This window comes from Ambystoma mexicanum, chromosome 4q (assembly GCF_040938575.1).
Source record: "Ambystoma mexicanum isolate Mex_15411 chromosome 4q, UKY_AmexF1_1, whole genome shotgun sequence".
NCBI classification, from domain to species: Eukaryota; Metazoa; Chordata; class Amphibia; order Caudata; family Ambystomatidae; genus Ambystoma; species Ambystoma mexicanum.
The window spans coordinates 764,996,133-765,016,952 of NC_090928.1; the positions used below are offsets into that span (position 1 = coordinate 764,996,133).

The 20,820-nt window shown below is 42.1% G+C and overlaps 1 protein-coding gene across 1 annotated transcript in view; it reads left to right on the plus strand.

Annotated features, from left to right (window-relative positions):
- The window catches only part of LOC138467289 (ADP-ribose glycohydrolase MACROD2-like), a 369,984-nt gene extending 356,444 nt beyond the window's left edge, over positions 1-13,540 (plus strand). The window contains exons 3-4 of the mRNA XM_069607286.1: positions 12,458-12,565; positions 13,518-13,540. Coding sequence (XP_069463387.1) covers positions 12,458-12,565; positions 13,518-13,540 — 131 coding nt within the window. The remainder of the gene's footprint in view (positions 1-12,457; positions 12,566-13,517) is intronic.
- The last annotated feature ends 7,280 nt before the right edge of the window (positions 13,541-20,820 follow it).

Sequence of the window (20,820 nt, forward strand, 5' to 3'; positions counted from 1 at the left end):
GGACATACGGTTCAAGCAATGACAGGCTATTTGTGCATTATTGGGCATTGACAAGGTTCAATTCAGTCAGTAGAGGGCTGCACGCACATTAGCACAGTTCAAGCGATAGCAGATAGGCGATATCTATTCACACAATATGAGGAGCAAGTGGCCGTACGGTTCAGGCAATAAAAGGCTGTTCACACGTTGACCATTGATAGAGGTTCAATGCAGGCCAAGATAGGTTATTCACACAATAGTACAGTTTACACAATGAACAGGCTGTCCACACAAAAGCACGCAAGATCATGAGCAAGTGTTGTACAGATCGGGCTATAGAAGGCTGTTAACACGAGTCCAGTGTAGGCAGCGATAGGCTGTTAGCGCAATAATGGGAACTAGTGGGGGTGCACATTTGGCAATAGCGGGCTACGCCTACGCAGGAGGTACGAAATGCGGTTTTAGGTTGGATGCTGGGGCGTATGTCGGCGATTAAAGATGTTAGTAGAGACAGGGCTAAGCAAATTGCAGGCCAATGAAGGGGTGGCTAGCCTTTGTAATAGCCATCAGGCATAAGCGGCCAGTGGAAGTGTACTTGCATAGGTTGGTAGACTTAAGTACTGTGCGGAAGGTTGTCGGAGGAGACAGGCAGGCGGGTGGCCCTAGGCTCTGGCAGGCACAGACAGGCTCCAGCCTTAAGAGAATGGCCTTTAGAGGTAGGGCCGGCTATTGCCTTCCGGTGGCAGCAGCCGAGAGAAGAAGGGAACGAAGGCCAATCGGAGCACGAGGATCAGCTGGCTTTGTTGCTATGCAGCATATAAACAAAAGTGATGGCAGCCATTTTGGCTCGGGTCCTCGTGGATCTGCACAGCAATTTCAGCGTCGGATGATGCAATGTGCACGAATATCCTGCATGGGCATTGGTTACTTAGCTCAAACAGGGTATCACAATCAGAATGGTGATTAGCAGGCAGGCTATTGTAATTAGCGGGCTTAGCCTGTAAATAGGCAAGCTCCGGTGCGGCGGCCACGCTTCTCCAGAAGCTGGTGTCGGTGAAGAGGGATGGGCTCCTGCCCTCCCTGGGATGCTGATGGTGGGAAATGAGTAGGCACGGACAGGTGAACATAGATGTGATGAATATACAGGTCACCATACAATCTCTGACTGCATTCCACTGCCTCCTAAATCAACATCTCTTTACATGGTTTCGGTTCCACTGATTTCAATATTCTAAGACCTGATCAACTAGGGTTTTTGATCTTCCCCATTTAATAGAATAATAGCTCTGTGAAGCTTGGCTATTCCAGCTACTAAATGGAAATTCTGAGACTCCCAGAGATATGTTTTGCATCTGCATATAACAAATACAATTAAGAATTTAGACTCTATTAATAGCAAGCCTGCCGCTGACTGGCCGCCTGCAATCCACTATGACTTGAATATACACTGAGCAATTACATCATGTGCTTTGGCATGCACGTTTAATGACAGACTTGCTCATTTGCCACTCCTGCAGGCTATGGCAACCTGCCCAAGCTTAGGAATACCTTGTTGTTCTCAATAGAGCTGGCGACTCACTGTTATTTAGCCACTCTGACTAGGCCACTATCCAGTACAGTGAAGCCCTTCAACCAGATTACGCAGGGAGCATTGTGTCCTAAGCACCCTGCTTTAAGTCCCATAAGGACCACATGTGCCCCACCAGCTAATCAATCCCTCCATTTGCTAAGCATCCTGAGGACCCTGTGGGATATCTTTACCCATGTGCCCCACAACACCCCTTTGTCAACGGGGGAAAGAATCAGCCAAAAATGGATGCACTAACCCTGTGCGTGCCAAATATGCAAAATTGCACATTGTTCATAAATCACAAAAGGCTGCACACCCCTACCACACACAGTCAAAGCTGATGTCAAAACAGAACTCCCTGCAGGAGAATGCCAGTGGGTGCTGTTACCTGTCACAGGAAGCAAGGCCACAGAAGTGGGCTAAAATCCCAAAATGCCTGTAAAATGCAGTTTTCCCAATCAATTGCAACCTTCAAAGTGCTGTTTTGGAGCTAAATTCGGTCGTTTTCCAAGTGAGGCATTGAAATGAAAAATGTGCTGAAACCACAGATCATCCAGTGCAGTCCGAGAAAACCGGGCCTCACTGACTGACAGCAGCTAAGAAATGTCTTTATGAAATACCAGTCCAGCAACAATTTATTTTCAGTTACACAGGAAAAATGCAGATAAAAATGTCAACATATCAATTTCAGCTGTGCAGAGAAGGCTACAAGCATAAACTGAATACTTCCTTCCAGATTGCAGACAGTTTCCAGCACTCAAAGACAAAATTATGCTGAGTTGAATGTGTGTGCTGCATAAGAAAATAAGATGTAAAAACCCAGTTTAAACGTGTTTCTTTTTTCTGAAGAAATTGCAAAATTCGCCTATTTAAAGCATGTTTGTGAAGGGCTTAATTCTTTTAAATATCCAAATCCATTATAAACTGTGCTTATTTTGTATGTTTTAAAGGAAAGACCTTAAAGTGAATTTTAAAGTAACCCATTTTGGAGTTCAGTAAATACTTAATTCTGACCTGACAGTGCCCCGCCTGGGAAATATGACACTTCAGTTGACACTCCCTTGCTACAGGAAGCCTTAATGGATGCTTGAGGTGCCTGCATATTGACAACAAAGAGCACAGCCGACTTTTGTCTCTGGCTGAGCCAAGGACAATGGCAGGGTGCCTACTGATCTCCACAGGGGAGCTTCCCTCTCAAGGAAGAGGGCACACCTCCCTGATCAAAGGAATGTGACAGCTGTTGCCTGTGAAAGGGAAGTTACAAAGAAAAAAAAACTGCCCTGAACTTTTGGTGTTGAAATCCTTATTTGTGATTAAGTTTGAAACTCTTTAACTGTGCAACCTGAAGGAGGATAAATCTAAAAATTGGTAAATGTTAACCTAATTTTAGGCCATTGCTTTGAAGACATTAATGAACCCTGTACCACCTAAGGGACCAAAGTTACAGGAAAATTCTAATTGTAGCAAAACTATTAATGCTGCAAGTCTAAGATTGTATATTCATGCCCTGGTAATAATTGCCCAGATATGTACTGAATTCAAAATTATTAGTCCAAACTGTTATGATTAAAATTGATAAACTTATATAGAATGACAGACGGCTCAGAGATGGGGATTGACTGTGAAAATAACCCATCAAATATGCAATGTATGTGTCTGATTTTATTAGGGAAAATAAGATGACAGCTGTTTTCTGACTGCCAACCAGAGCAAGGCAAGTGCCTTTGGCCACTCACAGCCATGTGGGTGCGGTTTGAAATTCTGCCCACACCATAAACTTTGATGTCATTTGGTAGGATAAATATAGGAACTTTAACACACATAGACACACACTGCTTCTTGAACACATCCAGATTTCCGTGCAGTGCTTTGCTCCAGAACTCTTCATCTTGCAGCTGATTCCAGACTTCTTTGCAGAATCCAGGCCTTAGCATTGCTGGACTCTTTTTAGCTAGACCCCAATTCAACCATCCCAAACTTAAGAGAATTTAATTCTGATCCAGTCTGGCTTGCTACCATTAAGGCTTGTCTGCTGAAACTCGCATCCTGCAAATCTGCCATGTCCAGTGACCAGAAGGGCCAATCCAATCCAAATCCAGCTGAGGTGCCGTCCAAATTGACCAGAACCACCCAGCTGACTGCTCCCTCGAGGTGCCCTGCTGCCGGTAGACCCGATCCGATGACCAGAACTCTGACGGTCCAATCTTAAGTACAGTGGACTGTAAGTATCAACAGGAAGAATAGTAACCCCTAGTATATTGCCTTGTCTTATCCCAATCTCAACCTATCCCATCTTTAACTTTAGAACCTTTACTATTGTCAGAACCATTCTTGCGCTGATTTTTCTCTCATCTGTTTCAGTAAACCATAACCCATTAGTGATTTGTATTAAATAAAGTAATTCCCATACAAAACGGAAACTAGAGTATCACACGTGAAGAGTTACGAGCGGCCGTGAGTAACTGTGGAGATTCACGGGTGGCATTCTCTTTTTCATAGTCATTAATATAGTGTAATCAAACAAATCTGTCATTTTTTTAAACCGAATTTCAGCTTTTCTCTGCGCCTTTTTTTAAAAATAACACCTCTCACCAAAACCTCCATAACACAATTTTACAGATAGAAACCTAATTTCAACTCTCGCTGATACCTAAGACCCTTAGCTACATCCACACTTTCAAAAACCTGCATCGCGGAACAGTGTATTTGACCCATTTTTATCAAACATCGCATGGTGAAATTTTGCCGCGAATTTACATTTTCGTGTCTTTTTCCCATCCAAAGTGTTTCTTAACTCCCATCCTGATATAAAGTGTGTACTGTTGCTCATCTTGTCGCTCATATGTGTTAGGGCCTGTTTTGTGTTGCTTTCATAAGAATTTTTATCAATTTAAGCATTTTTGCACCCTTTTGCATTGTTTCACAAAGCCATTTCCCCTGTCAGTTTAAAAGTCTCAATGTCCAAAAACGGTTTTCTCTCTTGTTTGGGGAGGGAAGATTGCATTCAAACTCTAGACATTGTCTTTCATTCCTGAATACCTGCTGATTACTTAACGTCTGTGTAGGATTGCTTATTTGTGCCTTAATAACTTTGCAGGGGAAAATATTAACCTAAACGCTATCTGTTCACAAACCAAAACAGTTCTTTTTCCTGTGTTTTATATTCTGCATTATTATAAGTTAATTCAATTGCTTTACTTATTTTGAATTGCATTGTCACCGCTTGGTGATTGCTGCCCCATATATAGATATATTATAATGTATGTGTGATTTTAATTTAAAATAAATAAATCTTTACATTTACAAACTAGTCTGATTCCCGGTCTAGTGTGACCTGGGGCGGGGGGGGGGCGGGGTATTTTGAGACGGGTGTGATATGATTGGTAAATCATTCAGAATATTGAACCTATAGACACAAAAAAAATAAGTATTTCATTTTGCGTACTACATGCTAGGCGAGATCCAGGTGTGTGCCTGGTTGAAATCCTTAACAACCTACGCCTAGCGAGGTTTTTCTACCTCTAACGGCCCACCACAGAAAACCACTGAGTCTCCTCTCCAGCATTAGGTACGCCTCTGCACTACTATTTTGCAAAATGCTTTGGGCCTTAAGGACCTTAATTATACTAATATCATTACTAGCAGGCCCAACCGTTACAGACTTGTACTACCTAATCATGGCCGACAAAAGCCACCTATGTACCGCTAGAATTAGCACCCTAGAACACACCAGTACCGTAAACTCTGACCTCCAACCACCTCCTACCCAACTATTGAACAGCAATCCAACCACAATTGTAACACCCTGTACTACCACAGCTAGAAACAAAAAACTAAGAGCTATATTATCCAGACTGCAATAAAAAAATGTCACAGTAGATAGGATCTTACCACTTATTATATCCACCCTTAATGCACTGCCAGAATTCTCTGACCCAAACACGCTGGTAGATATGTACAACTCCTCTATGGCCAATGGCTTGGATACTGTAGAACCCCTTAAACTGCGCAAAAGTAAACCAAGACCACACCTGAACTCCTGGTTCATGCCTCACCTGAAATTACTGAGGGCTGAAAATAGGAAGCTAGAAACTACCTGGAGACTCCAACCTTCAGTAGACAATAAAACAAACTGCCCGTTACAAAAAAGAAATAATTCTAACCAAACAAGAAACTTAAAATAATAGGATACATAATGCTAGCTCGAGCTCCAAGGAACTCTTTATGATCCTAAGAGAATTAGAAACTCACATCCCGCAATCAGATGACTGCATAAAAGACAAACTATGGTGTACTAACATCCAAAATGCCCTAACTAACAAAATCTCCCTCCTACAGAAAAAGATTCAGGGCAAAAAAGCCATCCTATCTAACACAGACACCATTGCAGCCCCTACGGAGCTAGCTAATAAACCTGCACAAAGCTTCAGATTTTCTAAAGTCTCTATCCCGGAGGTTGAAAAACTATCCTTTCACTCAAACCATCAAATTGCCAGGGAGACAGATGACCTGCCCAGCTAATCAAGGATGCTGCCAGAGACCTAGCCCTTTTCATATCCAAATTATTTAATGCCTCATTTTCACCTGGGACTTTCCCTAGTAACTTAAAAGAATCATGGGTACTTACCCTACTAAAAAAAACAATCCCTGGATCCCACTATCCCTACCAATTACAGGCTGATCACCACTGTACCATTTCTTCTCAAAATGCTGGTTAAAGTGGCATACATCCAGATTCAGAAGTACCTCGAGACTAATCACTTACTAGGTGTCCGCCAATCGGGTTTCAGGCCTTAACATGGCACTGAAACAGCGTTATTAGACTTAAATTGGCGCCCTTAAAGACTTTTGGAAAAACTGCCCTTTTACTTCTTCTTGACCTCTCGGCCGCTTTTGACTTGGTAGACCACAAAGTACTGTGTCAACACCTTGCCAGCGCTGCTCACTTCCTGAACAGGACCATGAGAGTCTTCTCTACCACAGACTATTCCAATTACCTGTGGTGTGCCACAAGGCTAATGTGTCTCGCCAACAATGTACAACATCTTCACTAAGCCATTGTTCGACAAGTTGGATCATCTGGGTGTCACCTACACCAACTATGCAGATGACACCCAGATCCTCATTCCACTCACAGGGGATTACAGTAAAGACATGGCTTTAGTGAACAAAATGTATCTAATCATTCAGACATGGATGGGCGCCCAGGGCCTATGCCTGAATGACAATAAAACAGAACTCCTAATACTTGACTCGGCAGCCACCCTTAGCAAACTCAACCCTAACTACTCTTCATTCAATATCGACTGAAACACCATGAAAGTGGCAAAGGAGGTTAAAACCCTAGGCTTTTACCTTGACTCTACTTTCGCACTAAATAAACAAATAAGTGTCATGTCATCCTCTACAGCTTACACATGTTAGCTGATTAGAGATTGTAAACCCTTTTGTTTTTAAAGAAAGTTGCTTGATTATGGCAAGTGCCCTCGTTTTGTCGAATCTGGATTACTGCAATGCACTTTACTTAGGAGCCAACAAGGGCATTGTCAAGAAAGTCCAGATTCTACAAAACAACGCGCTCAGATCGGCATGCGGGATCCCGTGCAGAGAGCACATTTCACATGTAAGGAGACAGTACAAATGGCTCACCACTAATGACAAAATCACTCTTAAAACGCCCTCCCTTACCCACAAATGCCTGAACGGTGCTGCCCCACGATACCTCTCAGAAAAACTAGTCAAGAAATCTTCCACCCGCCCGTCTAGAATAGCTAACTCCTCCAGATTGGTTGTGCCAAAATTCAAACTAAAAAAGGCAGGAGGTAGCAGTTTCCCTGTCTTGGTGGCACAACTCTGGAACAACCTCCCTCTGTCACTCAGAGGACCAATCTTTCTTACACTGCAGATGCAACATCATAAACTCGTTTGTTTCTAAAGACACTTGACTTATCCCCCACCGGTGACCTTCACCACCATCCATAACTCTTAACACCTCACCTATTTCTGATTTATGACTCCCACGCCCTTATCTGCTTTTACACCTGCCTCTCTTCCTGTTTCTATACCTATGCATAGCCTACTGCAACGTAATGCAACATAATACTTTGTATCATTTGTGAACATATTGTTTCCTCGCTACCACACTGCCCATTGTATTGTAATGTACTATGACTTGTATATACATTGTTTATCTTGTACAGCTTAACTCTGTAAACCTGCTACTTGTAATAATGTAACAAAAGCCCAACGTATATTTGTTCTCGTATGCAATTGGCATCCAGATACCTTTGGGTTTGGCGCGCATTACAAATCAATAAACAAACCCACATTGCTGCTATTAAACATTTGACAAACTAACCTCCCCCGAGATCAAGTCCAAAGTTCAATTTCTGCAAAAGTTCTAGACAGACTATTGTAACAGTCTAGGCGTGCGAGAATATGGGCACTAGGCACTTCAATGCCTGTCATTTCCAGGAAGAGGGCAATTCTCCTAAGGATGTAGAGCTGAAAGTGTGATTTTTGGACTAGCGAGTCCATTTGTGGTTGTAGGGAGAATTTGGTGTCAAATGATATCTAGATTTCTTCCGTGGTCCAACGGGTGTGGGTGCTGTATCCACGAGGAGTGGCCATTTGAAAGATGGTGTTTCCTGGGTTGGGACCGAAAGAAGGGAATCTCTGCTTTAGAGGCGTCCAAGAAGCGATTTATTTATTTATTCGTTTATTCTTTTTAGTTGTACAATCATGCATTCTGTGGAAGCGTTCAATTACATGCCAATTGTATTTTTTTTTCCAAATCAGTTACATTACATTAAGAGCATGGTTGGTTTCATATGTAATGCAGACTTGATTCAGGGTCCGATTCCCTAACCAGTTCCAGCCAGCATCCGTGGTTGTGCATTTAAATAGTCTGTTTCTCAATATGTCTAACTTACAAACTTTATGCCTCCCCGTCCCCTTTCCCCTCCCTATCCCCAACCAGTATGGTTTCGATTTCTGCCTTAGGTAGTTCTTTTGCGGATGTGGGGTATTTCTTTTCGAGGCCTAACTTAGTGGTGCATTCTTTGCAATCTCGGACACTTGCTCCTCAGTTTAGGATTGTTCTTAATAACAGTGGCCTGTACTGTTGGGCTTCCCTATCTTTGACAAACTCTAGGAATGGGTCCCATATTGCTTGTAATTTCTAGTACTTGCCCTCCTTTAGGACTCCCACTTTTTCCATTGCCATCAGTGCCAGATTTTGACCCACTAGCACGCTATTATGGGGGCTTCTGCATTTTTCCACCCCTGGGCTAAGGTCATCCTTGCTGCCATTAGTAGTTGCATGATGAGAGAGGCGCTATTCCCTGTTGCTGCGTAAACTCCCTCTACCTCCATGCCCAGTAGCATCACCTTTGGGGTGAGTGGGAGTTGTTTCCCTGTGATCTCTTTTTTGTGCCCCAGAACCTCCTTCCAGTACATCGTTGCTTTGGGGCAGGTCCACCACATGTGGTACAGGTCCCCCCTGTCCCTGCTTCTTCTCCAGAAGGTGGGGGGGTAGGAGGGGTTCATTTTGTGTAGCCTTTGCGGGGTCCAGTACCACCTGTAACATATTTTATAGGCAGTCTCTTTAATTGCAGTGCATTTGAACTTTTTTTGTGCCCTCCTTCAAATCCGCCCCCATTCCTCCTCTGTTATGGGTGTGCCCAGGTCCTTCTCCCAGTTGTCTTTGTATGAGAGTGTATCTCCTTCTTGTGCTTTATCTAGGAGTTTGTACATTCTGGAAAGTGCTCTCATCGTCTTCCCCCTCCTGCAGGGTTAGCTCTATCCCTATCGGGGTCCTAGAGGCTGCTTTCTTGACCTCCTTCTGTGATATCCAATGTCTGTTATTGTTATTTTTGCTTATTCTGACTTGTATATAAGAATACCTGTCATTTTCCCTTATTCCAAATTTCTGTTTGCATTCCTCAAATGTAAGCCGGTTTCCTCCACAGAAGAAATGTTTAAGTTTTCCGGTGCCAGACAAAGGTGGTTACCTCCTTCTGTAGTGCCTTATTTATCTTGGGGGTGTGGGGGGATTTTTATCGAAAGGGAGCCCACCACGTATAGCAGCCGGAGTAGTAGTGTCATCTTGATTGCAGCAATGCATGCAAACCAGGATAATTCTTGGGCATCCCATCTGTGTAAGTCATCCTTTAGTTGTTTCCAAAGGGGGGTTATGTTTGCTCTGTAAAGGCTTTTATAGTCCTTCGTCAGTTGTATTCCATTGCTTCAGGTTCCCTTCCCAGGTCAAGGGGTACTGTGCCTTCAGTGTTTCAATCTCCCCTTATTCCTCCGTGATATTTAGGGCCTTAGATTTTGTGAGGTTTATAGTGAAGCCTGAGACCCCAGCAAACTCTTGTTGCTTTCGTAGTGCTTTGGGGAGGGATCTAATACTGTCTTTAAGGAACAGGAGGATGTTGTCGGCATATAATGCTATTTTGTGCGTTCCCCTCTGCCATCCACTCTGACCACCCCCTGGTCCTGCCTTATGATTTCTGCTATCTGCTCCATTGCCATTGCAAATATTGGGGGGGATAGTGGACATCCCTGTCGAGTGCCCCTCTGTATTTCTATTTTCACTGTGGTTATCCCATTAACCATGAAGGTCGTGGAGGGAATTTGAAAGTTTGCTAGGATCATTCTGGTGAAGGTGGGATCACAGCCGAATTTCTCTAAAAGCAGATTCAAGTCTGTCAAAGGCCTGACGTGCATCCAGAGCCACCATGGAAAATTGTTGTCCTGTCCTGGTACCAAGGTCTATAATGTCTACCGCCCGTTTTATGTTATCCTGCGTATGTCTTCTTACTATAAAGCCTGCCTGGTCTTCGTGGATTATTTTAGGTATTCTCTTCAGTCTTGTTGCCAGGATTTTAGCGTACAGTTTGGCGTCACTATTAAGTAATCATCTGCTGGTAACTAGTGCAGTCCATGGGGTCCTTGCCTGGTTTAAGTATTAGGACTGTGATCGATCTCCCCATGTCAGGTGTAACTGTACCTTTTTCTCTTATATGGTTAAAGAGGTTGGTCAGTGGTCCAAATAGTTGTTTTCGGAATGTCTTATAGTAACCATTCCCAATCCCATCAGGTCCTGGGTTCTTGTTGGGGGGGCAGATGCGTTATGGCGTCACTAATTTCCTGTGCAGTTATAGGGCCTTGCAGGACAATGTTGTCCTCAGAGATTTGGGGTAGGGTGAACGTCGATATGTAGTCTATTTGTGCTTGCTAGGGGAGGTTCTCCCTTTTTAGCAGCTCTTGATGGAACTTTTCCATTGTGTTAATTTTCTCCTCCTCTGATGTGCATAACTCCCCCTTACCGTTTTTGAGTCGCGCTATGTAGTTGCGGGCCCTTTGCTTGCGTAGCTTAGCTGCTAGAAATCTGTTGCCCCCCCCCGGACATAGTATGTCTGTTTAGTGTGTAATAGGGATTGTGCTGTGCGGTCAGCCACATGAGCTTCCAACCAGGCTCTTGCCTTCCGGAGGACTCTCAGCAGTTTTAATGATTGCCTGGATTTATGTTGGGTCTCAGCCTCCTGCAATTCCGTTTCGTGTTTCCTCCTTATGAGCCCTCTTTCTCGCGTGTATGCTATCGTTTGCGATATGAACTCCCCTCGCATTACCGCTTTCCCTGCATCCCAAATCATTCCCCAATCTGTCTCCCATTCTCGTTCTCTTGTAAGTAATTGTTTAGCGCCTTCTCCATATGTGCCTTAAGTGCATGTCTCTCAGTATCAATTCGTTCAGTCTCCAGTGTGTACGGGTTTTGTGTGATCTCTTCCGATCACACTTCGGTCCTAGTGCAAATTGCGTGATTTGCACTAGGACCGGAGTGTGATCGGAGAGATACTCAACCCCTATTTGTACTCCTACTACTTGAGGGAATCAGTGTGGCCGATGCCAAGATCATGTTGATTCTTGAGTATCCGTTGTGGCCTGCTGAGTAGTGGGTACATTCTTTTTGGTGTTTGTGGAAGAATCGCCATGTTTCCACCACCCCTAGATCCCTGAAGTACTTACCCAGCGCTTGCCTATTTCTGCCGTCTGCGGCTGTGGGTGGTAGTGTTTTGTCGAGGACTGGGTCCATCACAAATTTGAAGTCTGCGCCAATCAGTACTTGACCCTCGCACCATCCTCCCTGTTTTATCAGTTTCCGGGTTCAATAGTACATGAGAATCATCTTCAAAATTTTGTTTTATTGACTTTGTTCATTTGTCTGATAAGGAAATGGTTGCGGTTTGATTAGATAATGCACATAATTCTTGTGGAGCTCCCATTCATTTAGTAGCAGGTACTGATCAGACCATGACAGTGTTGCATGGATGTGGTCTTTTTGCAGTCTAGCTCGAATGAGTAGATGATGTCTAGGACATGCCCATCTTTGTGTATAGGCTTGTTAATCCAGGGTTTCAAACCGATTGTTAAATAATTTTATTCAATAGGCTGCAATATGTATTTTCCAGGCTGGTAGAGTCATTGGTTAATATCCCCATTACAATGATTTTATTTTAAATGGCTTGTATACTAGCTAGTAGCTCTGGCCATTCCTTGGAAAAAGAGTTGTGGGCGTCTGGTGGGAGGTAGACACCACAATAACTGTCATGGAGAGATTATTCTTGATGCAGCACTTTCTAATTTTTCAAAACCGAGAGAGGGATAGACATCAGGATTGAGAGAAAAAATAACAGGCTTGGGGAGATGCAAGTGAGGTCATCAAGGAACAAGGGCATACACTGCTGTATATATCCTTTGTGGTACAAAATGAAGTGACCCCGCCACATGGGAGCATACAGATTCAGGGCTACTTACATTTTTTAAATACAATTTAGGCATGCAGCAGAAGAAGCACTTTCTCGCTGTACTTCACATTTCATCTTTGGTTTTTATCCATTGCAGAGGACAACTCGGAGGAACCTGTGCCAACGAAGAGAAGTTTAAGTCAGAAGGTTTCTCTGTACAGAGGGGACATTACGTTGCTTGAGATTGATGCTATCGTCAATGCAGGTAAGCTTGTTTCTCGTAATTAAGTGTTTTTTATAAATTACCTTGGCAAGTGTTTCTTGCTAAGAAGGCTTGGCTAGCAGGGGTGTTGCTAGGTCTGGAAAAGATCAGGGGCTAAGCTAATGCTTCGACTGGCGGGATTCGGGGCTAGCTAGCCTTTTGGTTCTAGTCCCTGAGCTTCTATCCAGAGCTACAACCAAAAGACCTGGGGCTATAGCCCCCTCAGCCCCCCCCCCGACCCCCCCTAGCAACGCCTCTGTTGGCTAGTGTCCACATTTGGGTAAGAACTTGACATTTTTTTAATCAAGACACATGTTTGGCTTTTTTGGTGTTACGTCAATGGATTGCTGCTGGTTAGTGTCCTCTGCAACGTCCTTGCATACGTGTTTTGTTTTGAGCACTTCTTTTTGGGTGCTCAAGTATTTACAATATTTTCATGATCCTTGTGGTACTAAACTCTGTGGATTTTAATAAATGGCCCACTCCTTTTTTCTTTGCTGATTAAATTGGCATGCTAAATAAAGAGGTATTAAGTGGTGGACATATTTTAACTTTTCAGACCTTTTGTTAACTTGGATAATTGAATGCAGTTTTTGTGAAAATACGACTGTCAGTGATCGAATATTGTGTAAATTGTGGATGATACAAGGTTAGGGGTTATGCAGCAAGTGGGCATATTTGAACAACGTTATGCAGAGACTGGTCCTTTCCCGAATTGTTAAAGTTGTTTTTATTAGTATGTCTTAAATCCAGAAATGTTTTTTTGCCCATAAAAAAGTAGAACATGCAAAATTTCAAATGTACAGCAAGTCAATTGATACTTGTTTCGCATTTTGTCAACACTGCCAATTACTTATAGACGTAGCCCCTAGATTCCGGCATGGGTGATGTGATTCAGGGCACTTGCAGGCATGCTGCCTAATTTGTATATAAACAGTTATTGTACTTCTGGCAGAAAAGGATGTCAGTGTGCCATAGAAGTGGCTAGACTTATGATTAATATGTGTATAGACCTGTGTGAATATGTAATGGTGTTGGAAATTAAAGATTGGTTTATTTTTGTGTTTGTATATTGTGTTTTAGCCGTTGGAAAGATATTCATCTTAATGAAAAATGTATGCTGAAAGATCTAATACCAATTAATTGCTCATTTTAAAAGGAAGAATGATCAATAAAATGTTTTACGTTTTTTTTTTAAAAACCTTCAACATTTTACTTCTGGTTTCCAAACACAAGTTCAAATTAAATGACACACACTTTTTGAATTTAGTTAATAGTTTAGGTTATCACATCATATATATGTTAATTAACAACTTTTTGGGGTAAACGTTCAGTGCATATGGGTAAACTCTTTGTCTTAATGAAACATGTATGCTTCAAGATGCTGTGCATGCAGTTACTGATCTTTCGAGCTATCACATTGCCCTGGATTTTAACAGTTGTTCGCAAAATCTGCATCGCGTAGTCATCACGAATACCAACTTTTAAGGTAAACATTATTTCAATACATATTATATAACTGATAATTTTCTGCAGTACTTGAAAATGTCTAGTCCATTCTGAGATTTAAAAATGGTTTAAACTACATTAGTTGTGGTGTTTGTTTAATCATCAATCATTTTTAAAATGCATCCTTAATGCAAATGTGGGTAGGGACATACACATTTTGACAGTATTGACTAATCGGAAAATGTCCCAGCATCATACCAAAAGCAGAGAAAATGAATGATAAACAAGTCACGTTGAGATACCAACGCTATTGTAAAATCTTAAACCATGTAAGCGATTTGAATGTTTGTGTTGTGTCCGAAGTGTGTGGTGGCAAAGTTCTGGGTATGTCAGCTGCGGGAGTTGGACAGGTGGCTGATTCAGTGTGTTGCTACTGTGAGAGTCTCTCGCTTACTGCTTTATACCTATGCTGCTGGCATAACGACTCCTTTCATATACTACTCAGTCCTGCCTGGATCTTGAGCTGTCTCACTACTTACCTCCCAGACATAATGCTAACGTTCCCCAGTTACTTGTCCCTCTACAACACACCCATTACTTGAATATGGGGGGTCTCACGTTGTAGCATAATTAACATTAAAAGGATTCCATATACATGGCTACTCTCAACATCGAAGTACTTTGTAGCTTGTGGATGATTTCTTTTTTTCCATTTGCTGAAGCATTCCCTTTCACTGCAACACCTGTGATTTAAGGACCAACTCAACGTGGAGTGTATCTTTAAGGGTTGCAATTTCATTGTAAAAGTAAGATTTGTTACAAAAACATTTGTCTTCGCTTCCTTGGTCTTTACCCAGGAGCATTAGCATTTATGGTATGTAAACCTTTTCACTAGAGTTGCCTCTATAATACACCAAAACTGTTCATGGTGGCTGAACTGCAGGCCTTTCTACTGGTGAATCCAGGCTCTCTGGTTGTTGTAGTTACCTTTATGAATCGATACCTTAACCGCTGTTATGTCGCAATATTCTGACTGTACGATATATGTAATCTTATATTCATGGAAGTGACTTTTTAATAGCCATCTCTGGACATAGTTCCTCAAAATAAAGGATAATTGGCATGGGCGGGTTTGCTGTCCTAGGATATTGTATAAGATGCTGATTGCCTATGTTGTGTGAAATGAACAGAGATTTTGAATTGCGCTAACTATAAACAATGTTTCTATCAAGAATACCGTGAACATTTTGAGAGGAGGAAGCATTTGTTCTTTTCAAAAATCCTTTAAAACTTTTGGATATGTGTTCAATGGTGCGACGGAGTCAGAGAAATCATCCAAGAAATAATTGGTGGGTACCCCTTTCATGCTGAAAAGAAAGCTCAAAGATCTTGCTCCAGTAAAAAAAAAACATTTGGTTCTTTCTCGTGCCCAGGCCTTCCTTGTACAGTTACAGTCATATGTGGTCTTGGCATTTCTAGGGAAGGATCCAGTAGTCGGTCAGCCAGCATCCTGTATAGTCTTTAAATGCTCCCGCACCATCCCTGCTGTCGGTAGTGATCCATGCAGCTGAGTTGACATGTGAGATTCAGAGTAATTCTGCAGCTGCCTTCACCTCAAGTGTTGTAGTTAAATATGTTTTGACAATTACTTGTTGCTGTTTTACTGCTGTACTTTTCTATTTGTGAAAACTGGTTTTAGACTGAAAAGAGGGACTGGGTGTCTTGGAGCCACTTCTCCCTACTTTGCAAAGGAAGAGCACCCCAACACCAAGGACACTGCACACTCTCGCCGTTAAATGCTGTGTTGTACAGAAGAAGAACATATACAGGAATGTTAGTCTTTCTTTTAGACATATACAGTTAAACATAATTTACGCTAATTTAGACATTGCGATATAGGATGAGTTGGAACATAAATGAGTTTTCTTTCTGTGGCTTTCTAAAAAGAACTTCAACTACAGTTTACTTTTGAAGGCAATGATGTTGCATAAATGCTATGGAGTTTAGGATGATTTGTAGCTGAAAAGGCCACCAACAGAATTGCTAATAGTGTATACTGAGACTAACTGCTTGGATTTTGGAGTCTTTACCGGGTTGCCCCGAAAAAAGGCTTTCAGCTACTGCTTTAATGAAAACGAACATCCCAAGGTAAGAATCGCATGTACACAGTCAGATTCGGCTATGATAGCCAAGTATTCTTTTGTTACTACTAGAACAAAAGTGAATGGGTTGGAAAACAATCTTACTATGTATCATCCTCCCTTCTATTTTCATTCCCAGAACAGCAAAGTGTATAGAATCCCACTCAGAGAATTTCAAAAAGTTTTATATTTGAAAACATTTTGAATTTCTATTTTTACGTAATGAACAGTGCATCAAAGACAAAACACATAAGCAAACACAATTTGCATGGTCGGAGCAAAACAGAAACCTGTATTCACAGGGTAATATAGTGAGACAAACATTAATGCAATTACTACTGTCGCTACTGCAAGTATACGACAGGCGTCAAACACAAAGTGAACATTGATAGTGTTTGTGTTTTTGGTACCAAAAACACAAACACTATCAATGTAAAGTGTTTGTGTTCTCTAGAAAGTTGTCCGATTTATTTGTTTTAGTTTATTTGTTCAGTTTGTGTTTGACGAAACTGGATCCATGAAACTGATAAAATTAGTTGGTTGCAGATCCTCCAAAATGACTACTGCAGACGTCACTGAAAGTACAACGTCCTATTGGTTCAACTAACTATAGGACCCTAGATTATTTGGTTCATTGTGATTGGGTTGGCACCAACCCCATGCATACTTTTCTACTTTGCCTAGCAGCACGCAGAATGATCGGCCAGGGGCGAGGTGCCCCTTAGTTACCCGGCCTTCTTCCAGTCCTTGCTAAAATGAATCATAACTTTAGTAGCCATGTGTCAATTATTTCACTGCGGTTGACCTCGAGACTTGCATCTTCTGTCTGGAAAAGGTTCTGATATCTTCATCTGACCTGGTGCCATGCGTAGGTGTGAACTCTCGTCTCTTCTCTCTCGGCTGGTCACATGGTTCAGACACCGTGAATTTGCCTCTTTTCCATCAATTCCTGTATTTGATTTTCCTTTCACCCGCCACCTGCCTTCGCCTTCTTATCTCAACCTTTCAGAGGCAGGATATTTTTTTCTTAGTTTCAATTAAATGTAGCTACTGTTCATTTCTTCTATTGGTATGACCTTTGCTCTCCTGGCACGAGTTGCCTCTGCAGGGTTTTGTTTCAGCCGTCTCTTCTCATTTTTGCTTAAATGTAAAGATTTTCTCGTATGGTCTTTAGTAACCTGGGTTGATTCTGCTTCTTGTGCAAAGTAGAAATATACTTATAATAAGGTGCTTTGTTTGAGGTAGATTATGTATAATGGCGCTTGCCGCACTATTCTTCCACTAAGCATAGCAAGCCGCACTGTTTTCTTAGCTTTCTTGCGGTTCCAAGCACATTTACAGTTGTAAACTGGCCGAGTATGTTCATCTTGCTTACAGCTTAAACTTCTTACATTTTGACATTGTTCTTTTACTTTAAGTTCATGATATCCTTATTCATGGCGTTTCATCTCTTTGCATCATTCTCTGGTTGTCATTTCTTATATCTGCAAGTCAGTCCGGGCCCTGGTGATGTCACCATTTGTCTTCTATTAAGGCTTTTTTTGTTTCTTCAGGGACTGTACTCAGACGAACTTCATTTCGTTTAATTTGTTGATAAGGTTTTCTCAATGGGTACCTTACTGTCCATGGTTTCCTTGGTACTGGAACTTTGATAGGTGCTGTTCTTCTAATAGGTACTGGGCAGAGCCCTACTGCGGCTCTCTGCTGGTTTATTTGCTCATCATACGTCACATATCTCGGTGTGAACGTTCCTGGAACTTCAAAATGGACACATTGGAGGGCAGGCTTTATTTGGGACCTCCTCTACAGTTGTCACAGATGTTATACATTTGGGACAGCGCTGCTACCAAAGCTCAATCATGGAACACTATAGAAAGTGGTATTTAGCCCCAACCAGTGCTACCGGGTGTGACGGAGGCCATAACAGTTTGAAGCATTGTCCTGCAAGTTTCAACTCCCTCACTATTTCACAGCACCCCTGCTGTCTCTACCTTTAAATTATCTAGGTGCCACAGGCAATGTATCCGTCCTAGCTGAGTGAGAGTTGGTTGTTTGAACCTGCATGTTTATTTTTTCTTTGCTTTAAAAAAGTCTCTCTGCATTGACCTGATTGTGCATAATCTTTTTTGCTTTCTGTATTAAATATGTCCTTTGATATAAATAAGTATTTGCTCAAAATCATAAAATGGTCTGGCTCTTTATTACATGTTCCTTTTTATTATGTATAATAACACACATCACTTGTTGATTTAAAAAAAGTAAGGTGTAACGCTAGAATGTGGTATGGACCTGAAATCTGATACAAGCTAAAGAAACAGTTTCTATGTTTTTAATCACATTTTGTAAGTTGACACAGAGTAGAACTCTGTTGCTGTTCCAGATGCTGGCTTTTTTTTATTTTCACAGATGATGCTACAAGCTGTTAACACCCCTCCATACCTGTAAACGTCCCTTTGTCTTAATGTATTTCCAACAACTTCATGCCTGGGCATGTTCACCCCAGAACAGCAGAAAATAAAGACTCAAACTAGGTGTCATAAACAGCACATTTTATTAACATTTAAAAACAACCATTTTTATTCAGATTTTATTCACAATATTTTGGGTTATCCGATGTTGTACAACAATCCTGTTGGCTACAAAATGCCCTGTAGCAGCACCCCCCAAATGGCATGTTCCTTCTGCACTTACATTTTTAAAAAGCCAACCTTTCTGATGATTCTAAGGCCGCATTCATCTCGCTAGGCTGCAAAATAAGTTGAGAACTGTAAACTTTTACAAGTATGTACATGTAAAAATTGGTGCATTTTCTGTGAACTGTTGCTGATCTATAATTGTGCATGCGTACACATCCTCCTATACATGTAAATGTTTCTCATGGGATTGTGACACAGTAACACATTTGGGGCAAGCCCAAGGTTTTGCATCCGAGATTAAAAGGTTATGATATATTTTACTGTGTTTGCTTTCTATGGCTGGAGAGTGTTAGACTAAACATTCCTGGGTCTCATTGTGGACATGCCCAACACTTATAGCTCAGACATCCTAAGAGAATTATACATGCATGCTGTAAATGATGTATAATTACTATCCGTTATTTCATTTAACCCCGAGCGGCTTTCCCCAAAAGTGTTACTGTGTCACAAAGCCACGTGTGAGAAACGCATGGTGACAAGTGATCACAGTTCAAGGGTGTTTATTGAAAAATGAATGCTGTATGCATGTTGGAAAAACGCCTAATCTAAACCTAAATCTAAGATGGGAGCAAGCGTCAACCATCAAATGAAAAATAAGCCAGTCCTAGTAGTGTCGTGTCAGAGCAAAAGGGGCCTATGATAAGAAACCTATTGTCAAACCTCATAACTAATACAAAAAGGGGTGAGGGATAGGCCTCAAGAAAAGAAAGAAGTGTTCTGAAATTATATGTCAGGATGCGGTAGTTTGGGTCTCCCTTTCCCATGTTTTGGACACTGGGTAAGATGGGAGCTTGGAGCACAGTACAGTCTCTGGCCTTTCCAGCATGAGATGACAGTTTCAATGACCGCTCATAGGACACACTCTCTGTTTTGTCTAGCACCCGATGACAGTTCAGCTTTAACCCTCAAGCTTTCTGTAATTGGGGCCTTTGATGGCCAAGTCTCGTTTCACTAGAAAGTCTCTTGCCTTCGAGGATCTGACATGCTCAAACATCAAAACAAAAGGTTCCTATAACAAATGAAAGTTCTTTTCCAATGGTCACTGGGTAACGATTCACCCCTGGGTCCCCCTCTTTCGGGCTGACACCTTTTAATTGTAATCCACAAATGTATATATCAGTTTCTTCTTGAAGCTTGGATGATAACTTCACCCCTGGACCTCCCTCTGCTGGGCTCAGACCTCTTCTTTTTGACTGTCAGCACTTGGGTGATGGCGTCACCCTTGGATCTCCCTCCACCGGGCTTGGACCCCTCTTGACTGCTAGTACTTCGGCAATAGCTTCATCTCCGGCATCCCTCCTTTGGGTTCACCTTTGCTGTTTCTTTAACTTCTACTTGTCTTTTCTAATTCCAGAATGGCATCCCCCTTCACGGGGCTCCAACCACCCTTGATTCCTGACCTCCCTTCACCGGGTTTACTGTGGCACTCAATCAGGATGATCATGGCTCACCCCTTTTTACTTTCCATGTTCATCTTCTTTATCTTTTATACAGTTCAAAGGTTTTGGAATTTACTTCTCTGTCTTCCACCATGCTTGTAGATCAGTCTTTCGATTGTACATGGATTTTGCTTGACCCTCTGTATGACCACTTTGACCTATTTCGCTAGCCTTCCTACGGCCTTCTGGCACTTGTTTCTCTCATATGGGGCTCAACCAGTCTCTCTTGAGTTGGCACCCACATGGTGCCGCTTTCTTTCTGTAACTGGTCTCCCCTTGACACTTTCAACAGTTCATTCAAAGTTCATTTAGCTTTGATTCGAAGCTTGCCACTCCTGCGAATGTCACTGAACAAAACCTGGTTCTTATCGGTTCTCCCCTCAACACACCGGCTGTGATGAACCACTTGGCTTGTGGCTTCCCTGGAGTCTAGGCTGGTACCATGGGTGCGGGAGCTTCCCTCACCTGGTTATTGTCATAAGCTTGCCCTGCGTACCATTGACATCTGCTGGAGGACACCTGTGCTATTGTTA